Genomic DNA, 12,913 nt, shown 5'->3' with positions numbered 1-12,913 from the left:
CCGTCATGCATCGTTCCAGATTTATCGATGCCCACTCCTGTGACCTCATAGGGCCAACTGCCCTATGGCAGGAAGTTCAAAAATAACCCAGTTGTGCTACAGGGTTTTCCTCCACTCATATGACGTCACTGTGGAAGTAAGCAGTTGTCCTAAATGTATCAGGGTGGAAAATTGAAAAAAATACAGGATGGAGCATTGTCCTGTTGGTGCGAAATTCAAAAAGTCCAACGTTGTGATCCAAGATGGCAGTTCTGGAAATACGAGCACTACCCTACGATGTCATAATCCACGATGGCAATTCAAGGTGGAAGACCTGGAGAAACGGGGAAGCCTGCATAGTTGACAAATTTCCCCAGCCCTATGACATCAGAATCCAACACGATGAATATGAGGGATATGGGCAGAGTCTGCGTAGTTGGCAGGTCGCTTGTGCTAATTATATAATCCGGTCCTAAGTTTAAAATGGTAGGAAATTTTAAAGTCGTTGTTTTTCCTCACTCCTGTGACGTTAAAATTAACTTGTCCGAAGTACAGTTCCCGGAAGGAAATTTTCACTCTGCAGTGGTGTGCGCGCTGATATGAAACTTCCTGGCAGATTAAAACTGTTTGCCAGACAGAGACTTGGACTAGGGACCTTTGTTGTTTTTTTTTTTTTTAATTCCAGTTATCTTAAGTTGAAACAATTCTCATTACCTATAAGACATCACAGTTTAAACAGTTTCCCACTTCCAATCATCTGACGTCACAGGTCGACACATTAAGTTTGAAGCCAAATTCTCCTATGTTTAAAACGTTGGGATATTAAAAATAGATCCACATGTTGTAAATTTAAAGTGGTGGGCTGGTCATAAATTCGCTCGTCCTCAAAATGTCTTTTACCATAAGTTTAAAAAGATGGGAAGCCAACCTTTTGTCAGAACTATAAGGAACTTAATCTAAATTCAAAACTGTATAACTCACTGGCGCAACCTCTACGGTTGTCAAATGCACTATTGTGTAGTAGCATAGAAATGGTTTTCACTTGTGTGTTAAGCACAACAGCGACTTTCTAGATGGAGTCCTATGTTATTTACTCTATGACGCAACGTAACACGAGATATGCCGTGGCATAAACAAAAACTAGCGCTGTACAATGGCATTTTGCAGTAAGAGGCCAGAAACTATGTTTCCTTTCATCTGTACCAACACAGCCACGGAGATCTGTTTTCGTGTTCATAATTTATTTTATTTCGAAATGTTGAAATATAAAATGCAGCAAATGAAGCAGACGAAACGGAATACAGACGTCTAAAAAGTGTGAATAACCGAAAGTGGAAATGGCTAAGCAGGAATCTCTGGAGGACAAATGCAATGCTGCAGAAACGTATTACTATGGGGAACATAGATACCGCCTAGAGTAAGACGAAAGAGACCTTTGGAGAAAGGAGAAGCACATGGATGAATGTCCACAGCTCAGAAGACAAGCCAGTTCCAGGCAAAGAAGGAAAAGCTGAAAGGCAGAAGGAATGCGTAGAGGGATTCTACAAGAGAAATGAACTTGAAGATAATGTTATAGAAGAAAAAGAGCAAGTAGACGAAGATGAGATTGAAGATACAATATTTCAGAAGAATTTGACAAAGAACTGAAAGATCTAAGTCGAAACAAGGCCTCTGGAGTAGACGACTTTCCTCAGAATTATCGAGATTCTCGGTAGAGCCGGTCAGGGCAAAATTATTCCATCGGGTTGTGCAAGATACTTGTGACAGGCTAAATATCCTCAGTGTTCAGAAGAATGTAATCGTTCAAATTCCAGAGAAAGCAGGTGTTGACGAATGTGAATATTACCGAACTGGTTACAAAATACCACCCCGAGTTATTTACAGAAAAATGAGTAAACTGGTAAAGCCGACCTCGGAGAACATGAGTTTGCGTGCTGGAGAAATGTAGTCACACGCGAGGAAATACTGGCTCTAAGGCTTATGTTACAAGATAGGTTGAAGAGAGAGAAACCTAAGTTTATAAGATTTGTAGATTTTGAAAAAGCCTTAGACAATGTAGATTGAAACATTCTCTTTGAATTTTGAAGGTAGTGGCGATAAAACAAGGGAATGAAAGGTTATTTTCAGTTTGTGCAGAGACCACGGTGCAGGTAAAAGAGTTGAAGGGAAGCAGTGGTTGAAAAAGGAGCGAGACAGGACTGTAACCTATCCGCTATGTTATTGAGTCTATATATTGAGCAAGCAGCAAAGGAAAGCAAGGAGAAAAATGGAAGGGGAGTTAAAGGTCATGGAGAAGAAATAAAATTTGAGGATTGCCTGTGACATTGTAATTCCGTCGAAAAGTGCAAAGGAGTTTGGGAGAGCAGTTGAAAGGAACAGATCTGTCTTGAAAAAAGGTTATAAGATGAACATCAACAGAAGTAAAAGAAGGGTAATGGAATACAGTAGAATGATATTACGTGATGTTAGAATTACATTACGAAATGAGACAATAAAAGCAGTCAATATGTTTTCCTATTTGGGCAGCAAAATAACTGACGATTGTCGAAATAGACAGAATATAGAATGCAGACCGCCAATAGCAAAGGAATCTGTTAATATCCAATATAAATTTCAGTGTTAGGAAACCTTTTCTGAAAGGATTTGTCTCGATTGCGGCCTTGAACAGCTATGAAACGTGGACCATAAGCAGTTCGGACAAAAATAGAATAGTAGCTTTAGAAATGTGGCGGTGTAGATGAATGCTCAAGATTAGATAGATAGATTCGGTAATTAATTAGCAGGGACTGAATAAAATTGAGGAGGAAATACATGTGGTGCAACTTGACTAAAACAAGGGGTCAGCTGACAGGGCGTATTATGAGGAATCAAGGAATTCTCAATTCGGTAATGAAGCGAAGTTCGGGGTCAAAAATTATAAAGAGAGACGTAAGCATGAACACATTAAGTAAGTTCAAATGGATGTAGGTTGCGGCAGCTTTCACAGGACAGACTAGCGTGGAAAGCTTTATCAAGGCAGTCTTTGAACTGAAGACAACAACAACATCAGTAGCCGGCCGCGGTGGCCTCGCGGTTCTAGGCGCGCAGTCCGGAACCGTGCGACTGCTACGGTCGCAGGTTCGAATCCTGCCTCGGGCATGGATGTGTATGATGTCCTTAGGTTAGTTAGGTTTAAGTAGTTCTAAGTTCTAGGGGACTGATGACCACAGCAGTTGAATCCCATAGTGCTCAGAGCCATTTGAGCCATTTGAACCAACATCAGTATGCTTCATACATGTAGGCGAGCTACTGCTAATAGCTGTGTCACTGTAGACTTGCACCCCATTCACCAGTACCAGTCAACAGAAATTAAAATAGAAAAAACTGTCGATAAAGTAATCAGCTCCTGACTTCACACTCCCACCGTCCAATGAAAATAATTTTATTTTTCCCGAGAGACGGACTCTAGGAGCAGGATGTGGATACTATATATAAGATCCGGACGCAATACTGGCCCAGTAGTAAATACAGCATTCTGATGTACGCCACTAGCAACAGTGGATGAAAAGGTCGTCTATGAAACAATATGACGACGCATCACATATCTGGAAAAATTTGAACGAAGAAGACACCGGTATCGTAAATCTGCGCTCGCAAGTAAACATGTTCTGTTTCAGCAATTGAGATCGGGTCCGCCCCCGTAGCTGAGTGGCCAGCGTGACAGAATGTCAGTCCCAAGGGCCTGGGTTCGATTGCCAGCTGGGTCGGAGATTTTCTCCGCTCAGGGACTGTGCGTTGTGTTGTCCTAATCATCATCATTTCATCCCCATCGACGCGAAAGTCGCCGAAGTGGCGTCAAATCGAAAGCCTTGCACCCAGCGAACGGTCTACCCGACGGGAGGCCCTAGTCACACGACATTTACATTTATTGGAGATCGCCGTGTCAGTCATTACCTCGCAGCAAGCGAAATGATAAAGCAGCGTCAGCTGTTGTTACAGAGGGGGTATGAGACGTAATGGTCAATATTCAGGATTATGACATGAATGGTCACTTGAACATAAAAACTTCATATGGCCATTTGTCCTATTCCAACTTGCTTTCGAGGTACAACACATTTGACGAAAATTGTCATTTATTTTCTGTATTATTGAATCCATTGTCAGGTTCACACACGTACACTTTTGCGGCAGTAAGTAAACCTTGCAACCCGGATTTTACGAAGTATCAACTGAAAAAACTTTTTTTTAACACATTCATCTCTAAGCATTATCACTGACGACACTACCTTGTACCATTCAACAATTTGTTGCCGTTTACGCACAGGGTGTTGAACTTCAGGATCAGAAGATAAATAGCCGGCCGGTGTGGCCGAGCGGTTATAGGCGCTTCAGTCTGGAACCGCGCGACCGCCACGGTCGCAGGTTCGAATCCTCCCTTGGGCATGGATGTGTGTGATGTCCGTAGGTTAGTTAGGTTTAAGTAGTTCTAAGTTCTAGGGAACTGATGACCTCAGAAGTTAAGTCCTATAGTGCTCAGAGCCATTTGAACCAACAGAAGATAAATAGGTACTCGGAAGAATAACGCAATGAGGACTCTGGTAAAAACTCTATGATCAGGAACTCGATGTGTGGGAAAGCGCCGACGGTGTTCTTCGACAGCACGAGCTGCAGCGCAATACTGAGTTTATCGTAAGGATAAACTTGATGTCAACATTAAACTACGCATTCTTCTGTGTTTACTGGAATCTCATTGGATTTCGTTTCACGTTGAATGGAAGCCAAGATGTGTCTAGTACAGCCAAATATGATAAAAGGATACGTTTTATGCTGTGCGTTACGAGCACATCGACTCAGCGATGATATGGGACAACAGCTTTATCGCCACCTGTAACTTTTGTAATTAAGAAGAAAATAGAGAAGAACAGAGAAACAATAGCTACAGCTTCGAATGTCATTTACGATTTAAACAGAATGATATAACGGCAAAATTCCGGCAATACGCTCCTTAGGAGACCAAACGGGAAACATAACACGCTCTCCTTCTTTGATAACATAGTACTGAAATTAAAAACAAGAGTCACGAAAACTGCTAGCAACATAAACACAGGGTAATTTTTCTGCGTGACATAAAACCTATGCAGGGATTTCAACATATAGTTAAACTGAAGCAGTTGATGTCTTACAGTCAGTCGTCTCTCAGAAAGCATCCATATCCGATTCCGAGGAATACATGTCAGTACTGGAACTGTACTCTGTTAAGCTGATAACGAGGCGACCAGCAACAGAAACCGCGGAGTCATCCAAGTGCCACATTTTCTCCTCTTCTTTTATGAAGTGCTATTCTACAACCTGCCAGTGTTCGGCAGCTACGTGTGACAAAGCTTCACACATTAGATCCAGCACATCAGGCAGCTTAATGTCTTGTTATTTCTCGCGACAAATCCAGTAATACGGCTCTAGATCAATGCTATTGGGTTCAGGATGCAGTGGTACGATAGCAACTCAGAAATGCAGCAATTGTATGGTGTGCTCCAGACCGTGAAAATTATTGCTTTCCGTCTTTCTACCACGCTTATTCACTCTGGCTCATTTGAGAGCACTTCTGTGGTATGAAAAAACAGACATTCAAGTTAAAAGGGTTTGATGTTTCATCTTTGTGCCAAAAATTTAATTTTCAATGTTATCTTAATTTAAATGTCCATTTATAAAATATCGATAACTACTTTTAATACAAATGATGATTAGCTAGGAGTTGATTAGCATATATTTGATGAATTTTGTATTTAAATGGTGTCGTTACTAAAACTGAACGAAAAAAAAAACGCTGTGAGTTTTGACTCAGCAAACCACATACTAACATTCGCCAACGGTACCTATTAAGCTACAAATCTCTTTTACTGAAACCCCTTGATTTTATCAAATACAGCTTCTCGAAAATCTTACAAGACAAGTTTTCTTTAAGATCTTGTGAAAAATTTAAGAACAACATGTTTCTCGCCATTTTTAACAGGGTTCCACGCAAGTGTTTCACTACGGAGCGACTGCCATTTTCATTTTACGTATCAACAGCGCGACGGTCAGACCAGAAGACCACAGTTAGCGTTCACAGAGACTGTGACCTCACACGATTATTGAAATAGAAACCACAAAGCTTTAAGATGAATAAGAAAAACCTTGATGGCTGTTAATACATTAGAATATTTTAAAGTGGCACTTACGGTAATAAGATATCTAACATACAGGGTACTCGGAAATTCGCTTTATAAACTTCTAGGGCTTGTAGAGGAGAGTGAGTACGGAATATTTTGAATAGGAACATGTGTCCGGTAACGTACCGTTTCCGTGCTACAGCCGTCTGAAAACATGTTTGCTAGGCAGTTTTACAACAAGGTTTGGGGGAGGGGGCTTGCATCGGATTGGCTGATGTCGTTTAACGTCTACTCTACCTCTCTGAATGGTTCGAGTCTCAGTCAGTGTCTGCGAGTGTTAGAGCAAGGTGACTGGAGACACCATAATGCTTCTGTATGGCAAAGCTCATGGTAATGGAAGAGATCTTTATCACGATCAACCACAGCGTCCGACTCCATCGCATACCCATTTCACCACCAGGCCTACTACGCATCGGTTTCGAGAATGGGGTACCTTCACCGTCAGCAGGCGTGACTGTGGTGCTATGACCAACAACTACATCCAAACAGTCTCCAACACTCCATACCACCTCAAACACTCACAGACTCTTGAATGAGGCTCGAAAAAGGTAAGCCGGCCGGAGTGGCCGAGCAGTTTTAGGCGCTTCAGTCTGGAACCGCGAAACCGCTAGGATCGGAGGTTCGAATCCTGCCTCGGGCATGGATGTGTGTGATGTTCTTAGGTTAGTTAGGTTTAAGCAGTTCTAAGTTCTAGGGGACTGATGTCCTCAGATGTTAAGTCCCATAGTGCTCAGAGCCATTTGAACCATTCGAACAAGGTAAGAGATGTAGAACAGATGTCAAATGACATTAGCCAATATAACGTAAGTACCCCTGACTACCCTGTTGCAAACCTACCTAGCAAACATGTTTTCAAAAAGCTGTAGCACGCAAACGGTACGTTTCCGGAAATGGGTTCTTGTTGACAATCATATGTACTCACTTCCCTCTACAAAAAATGGCTCTGAGCACTATGGGACTTAACATCTATGGTCATTAGTCCCCTAGAACTTAGAACTAGTTAAACCTAACTAACTTAAGGACAGCACACAACACCCAGTCATCACGAGGCAGAGAAAATCCCCAAATCCGCCGGGAATCGAACCCGGGAACCCTGGCGTGGGAAGTGAGAACGCTACCGCATGACCACGAGCTGCGGACCCCTCTACGGGGGTGGATTTTCCGAACACTCTAGGTGAGTAGGTCCTACTTCCAAGAACGTTAACTACACTAGTATACGTGTGCTGTGGATGCTGACCAATCATCACCTTTTTGTTTTGTACATCTGGTTTATTCTTATGAAGGACGAAGTATACCAACGCAAACCGCAAACGCTAACATACAGTAGGCAGGTGAGATTTTAGCTAGCGTGTGTGCAAAAACAGTTAACGGTTGGTTCTTCCTGATACCCTCAAATACCTGGCACCGCTGTACTTTAAATAAAAATAGAAACAAAAAAACAAGGTCAGCTGCGCGTTTAACGGACTAGTTTAATGGCAGACATCAGACATGCATGTCGAGCAAAGACTCTTTGAAATAATGAGGTAGGTTGGGATAGGATAACACGTCAACGAGGTCGGGTAGGTAAGACTCATGCATGCCCGACTCTAGCCTAACAACAAATTTGCATTAAGTGTAGTCTGCCTGGGAAACCGTTGGGAGTAGGACATAGGTCCGTATGAAGTTTTTTGTTTCAGATTATCGTTCCTGTCGTTTCTCCGAATATGACAATTTCTGCTGGGACACTGTATAAACGTGACGGTTCCCTACACAGCGGTACGGTGCAGAAAAGCGAAGTCGCAGTTAGCTGTTGTGTCGGTAGGAAGCTGCGGGGACTCACCTGGCGACGGCTTGTGGCCGAAGACGCCGCAGAAGAGGGCCGGCAGGCGCGCCGAGCCGCCCACGTCCGACGCCAGACCCACCACCGACGCCGCGGACCCCAGCAGCGCCGCCTGCGGACCAGAGAGGCACACAGCGAGTCAGGAGCTAGCTAAGCGGCCTGCACACCCCGGCAACGGCGCAGCAAGTTTGCTGTTTAATGCGACTAGATCACCAGATTCACATCACCTGTGCTTTATCCCAGGGCAGGCTAGAGAACATACACTAAGGTGACAAAAATCATGGGACGGTGATCTGCATACGAGGGTTGGAACTTTAATAGTGGCAACTATTTATTTATAGCTCGTACAAAGTAGACACGTGTTTCAAAGTTTTGCTGACCTACAAAGTAGTCACCAGCATTGTGTGTAACCCTTTACCAGCAATGTGGAAGCCGTAGGATGCTCTTAGCAGTGCCAGATGTGTTGACAGTTCGAGCGGCGCGGTCTATGGCGCAACGAATTTGTAGCAGTTCTGAAGCGAATGCCGTGAAGTGTTTCCTTCAGTTTAGAAGTCGAGATGAACTCACGTGGGCTTAAATCAGGGGAATGCAGTAGGTGGTATAGCATTTAGCAGCCGTATCAGTAACAAAAAAATGGCTCTGAGCATTATGGGACTTAACTTCTGAAGTCATCAGTCCCCTAGAACTTAGAACTACTTAAAACTAACTAAACTAAAGACATCACACACATCCATGCCCGAGGCAGGATTCGAACCTGCGACCGTAGCGGTCGCGTGGTTTCAGACTGTAGCGCCTAGAACCGCTCGGCCACACTGGCCGGCAAATCAGTAACAGCTTGCACTGTAGGTGCTTGAGCATTTTCCTGCAAAATGATGGTCAGACCCTGCAGAAAGAGTCATCACTTCTGTCTATAAGCTGGTAGTAGGTTGTGTTCGAAAAATGAACAGCTTACAGGCAGAAGTGATGACACATTCCGCAGGACCTTACAATCATTTTGCAAGTCAATGCTCAAGCATGGACAGTGCAAGCTGTTACTGATTTCTGTGGCCGAGAGGTTCTAGGCGCTTCAGCCCGGAACCGCGCTGCTGGCACGGTCGCAGGTTCGAATCCTGCCTCGGGCATGGATGTGTGTGATGTCCTTAGGTTAACTAGCTTTAAGTAGTCGTAAGCCCAGGGGACAGATGACCTCAGATGTTAAGTCCCATAGTGATTAGAGCCATTTGAACCATTTTTGTTACTGATTTATTTGACTGATGGAGATGCTAAATGCTTTAGCATCTACTGCATCACCTGACTGAAGCCCTAGCGAGTTCAACTCGATTTCTAAACTGAAGAGAACTGCTACATATTCCTCGTGCAATAGACCGCGCCGCTCGAACTGTCAACACAACTGGCACTGCTAAGAGTATCCTAGGACTTCCACATCGCTGGCAATGGGTTATACGTAACCCCGAATGAGATTTTCACTCTGCAGCGGAGTGTGCGCTGATATGAAACTTCCTGGCAGATTAAAACTGTGTGCCCGACCGAGACTCGAACTCGGGACCTTTGCCTTTCGCGGGCAAGTGCTCTACCAACTGAGCTACCGAAGCACGACTCACGCGCGGTACTCACAGCTTTACTTCTGCCAGTATCCGTCTCCTACCTTCCAAACTTTACAGAAGCTCTTCTGCGAACCTTGCAGAACTAGCACTCCTGAAAGAAAGGATACTGCGGAGACATGGCTTAGCCACAGCCTGGGGGATGTTTCCAAAATGAGATTTTCACTCTGCAGCGGAGTGTGCGCTGATATGAAACTTCCTGGCAGATTAAAACTGTGTGCCCGACCGAGACTCGAACTCGGGACCTTTGCCTTTCGCGGGCAAGTGCTCTACCAACTGAGCTATCGAAGCACGACTCACGCGCGGTACTCACAGCTTTACTTCTGCCAGTATCCGTCTCCTACCTTCCAAACTTTACAGAAGCTCTTCTGCGAACCTTATACGTAACGCTGGTGACTACTTTGAATGTCAGTATTTATTTTGTATCTGCTGTAAATAAATAGTTGCCACTATTAAAGTTCGAACCATCGTATCGACAGATGGTGGCAGTATCGCGTACACAAAGTATAAAAGGACAGTGCATAGACAAAGCTCTCATTTGCACTCTGGTGATACATGTAAAGAGGTTTCCGAGGTGATTATGGACGCACGACGGTATTAACAGACCATGAACGCGGACTGGTAGATGGACCTACACGCATTAAACATTCCATTTCGGAAATCTTTCGGGAATTCAATATTCCGAGATTCACAGTGTCAAGAGTGTGCCAAGAATGCCAAATTTCAGGCATTACCTCTCACCACGGACAACGCAGTGGCCGACGGGTTTCCCTTAACGACGGAGAACAGCAGTGCTAATAGGCAAGCAACACTGCAGGAAATAACAGCACAAATCGATGTGGGATGCACGAAGAACTTATCCGCGAGGACAGTGCGCGAAATTTGGTGTTAATGGACTATGGCAGCAGACGATAGATGGGAGTGCCTTTGCTAACAGCAAATCGCCTGCACCGCCTCTCCTGCTCGTGATCATACAGGTTGGACCCTACACCACTGGAAATCCGTGGCCTGATCAGATGAGTCCCGATTTCAGTTGGTAAGAGCTGATGGTAGCGTTTGACTGTGGCGCAAACCTCTCGAAGCCTTGGCCTAAGTTGTCAACAAAGCACTGTGCAAGCTGGTAGTGGCTCCATAATGGTGTGGGCTGCGTTTGCGTGGAACAAACTGGGTCTTTTGGTCCAACTGAACCGATCATTGACTGGAAAAAATTATGTTCGGCTACTTGGGGACTGTTTGCAACTATTTTGGACTTCATGTTGCGAAACGATGCTGTCACTTTTTCGGGCCACAACTGTTCGCATCTGGTATGAAGAAGATTCCGGCCAATTTGAGCGAACTATTTGGCCGTTCAGATCCCCCGACATGAATAACGTTGAAGATTTATGGGACATAATCAAGACGTCGCTTCGTGCACAATAACCTGCGCCGGCAACGCTTTCAGAGTTATCGCTGCTGCAGAGGCAACATGGCGCAATGTATGTGCAGGGAACTTCCAACGAATTGTAGAGTCTGTGCTACGTCGAGTTGCCGCATTATGCCAGGTGGAAGGAGGTCCGACTCGATGTTAGGTGGTATAGCATGACTTCGGTCACCTCAGAGTATTATTTAACGCCTACTCACTTCCCTCCCTCAGGCATAAGTTGCCTTTTTAAAATAAATATCCATAGACATACGAGGGTTGCTCCTGAACGTGTAGACATCAGTTGTTGTTTGTAACAAATGGCTATGGTTTAAAGTACCAACCTTTTTAGTGTGAATTTTGACGTAGTTTTGTATCTGTTTGTTAGACATCAATAGTGAATGTTCTCAATGAATTCGTCGACATGGATAAAACTGGTCAACGTTATGTGATACAATACTTTCATTTACCCTTAGAGCAGTACATGGGGAAAATGTTACATTGCTACTAAACCATCGTAAACTTTATTACTCTAAATTTATCCAAAATAAGTAATAATTTATAGGCTACGCACTAGTTAATTACAATTACTAGATCTCCAATAGTGTGTTACACACAAAGTAAGTACAAAAGTCCTGTTTTATACCCTATAATGACACTTTTACTGTTGGAAATGTTATTGCAAAAGATCATAATTCATGTTATGCACACGTTACAAATTATTGTAGCTCCAAGAATATTTTACACAATATAAGTAGAGTCTTCTGCCTTAGGCACTACTATTACATCTAAGGAAGAACAAGCTTACACTTCCAAGGTCACACAGGGAGTCTTCTTCCGATTCCTTGTTTCCCTGATTTGCTACTTCAAAGTCTGGGTACTACCATCTGTACAAACATTATTTTTTTCCACGAAATCTTCCTCTTCACTAAATTCTCCATTGGCTATGCCTTTATCAACTTCTTTAAGTAAATCAAGTATCAAAATGAATCTCAGCAGCATCTATAATGTGATAATTTCAGAAGCAAGGGGCGAGATTAGCACTGAATAGAGCCAGAGTGATATAAACCTGCAGTCTTCTGTGACTGCTTGATATTTCACCTAAGATGCCACAGTAGGATAAATTGTAGGTGATAAAAGAACTACGCCGACTTTTAAAAACAGTCAGAGTGTTGCTAAACATTCATAAGATCTATGACAAGAAAAAATGCCTCTGAGCACTATGGGACTTAACATCTGAGGTCATCAGACCTCTAGAACTTAGAACTACTAAAACCTAACTATCCTAAGGATATCACACACATCCATGACCGAGGCAGGATTCGAACCTGCGACCGTAGCGGTCGCGCGTTTCTTGACTGAAGCGCCTAGAACCACTCGGCCACACCGGCCGGCTTTGTGACAAGAGAATCAGTGTCAGCAAACTGCTGGAATTAGGCAATAAATAATACAGCCACCGTTAACAACAATGTTTGCCATAAAGGTAGTCAAAAGCACGTTTCGCTCATGTATCCACATTGGAGAGAACCGCAGAGAGATACCAGCTGTAATCGTAAATTTATGACGGTGTAGTAATCTAGGGTTAAATTATTAAAGCTGAGCCAGATCCTACTCCGAGGAGGTCTATTCCTTCGTTTACAACAGTATTACACAGGATAGCAGAGCTTTTATTTGCATATTTAAAAAATACCATATTTATGGAAGGACTTCATCTGTATATACATGTGCTTAACACAATGCCACTACGTAAACTTCAAATCAATACCGTCTATATCTGTTTTTCTATGGAACGGTATACAACAAGAAACATTAAGTGGAACACTACAGTTAATGAACAATGTTGAAATTTTTTCTGACGTTGACGACAGTGAATTTCGTCCTTCTTTATCGAAATAGGATCTAGTGACAAATCTGCAACATAGTGTTC

General features: G+C 43.4%; 1 protein-coding gene and 1 non-coding gene across 2 annotated transcripts in view; both read right to left on the bottom strand.

Annotated features, from left to right (window-relative positions):
- The window catches only part of LOC126356526 (fatty-acid amide hydrolase 2-A-like), a 215,681-nt gene that overhangs the window by 81,804 nt on the left and 120,964 nt on the right, over nucleotides 1–12,913 (bottom strand). The window contains exon 5 of the mRNA XM_050007378.1: nucleotides 7,987–8,098. Within this exon, the coding sequence (XP_049863335.1) occupies nucleotides 7,987–8,098 (112 nt within the window). The remainder of the gene's footprint in view (nucleotides 1–7,986; nucleotides 8,099–12,913) is intronic.
- Nucleotides 9,805–9,879, bottom strand: Trnas-cga (transfer RNA serine (anticodon CGA)). Its single transcript has one exon. It is a non-coding gene; the product is annotated as a tRNA-Ser (tRNA).

This window comes from Schistocerca gregaria, chromosome 1 (assembly GCF_023897955.1).
Source record: "Schistocerca gregaria isolate iqSchGreg1 chromosome 1, iqSchGreg1.2, whole genome shotgun sequence".
NCBI classification, from domain to species: Eukaryota; Metazoa; Arthropoda; class Insecta; order Orthoptera; family Acrididae; genus Schistocerca; species Schistocerca gregaria.
Note: the sequence above shows the minus strand (reverse complement) of the source record. Positions and strands in the feature narration are given on the sequence as shown.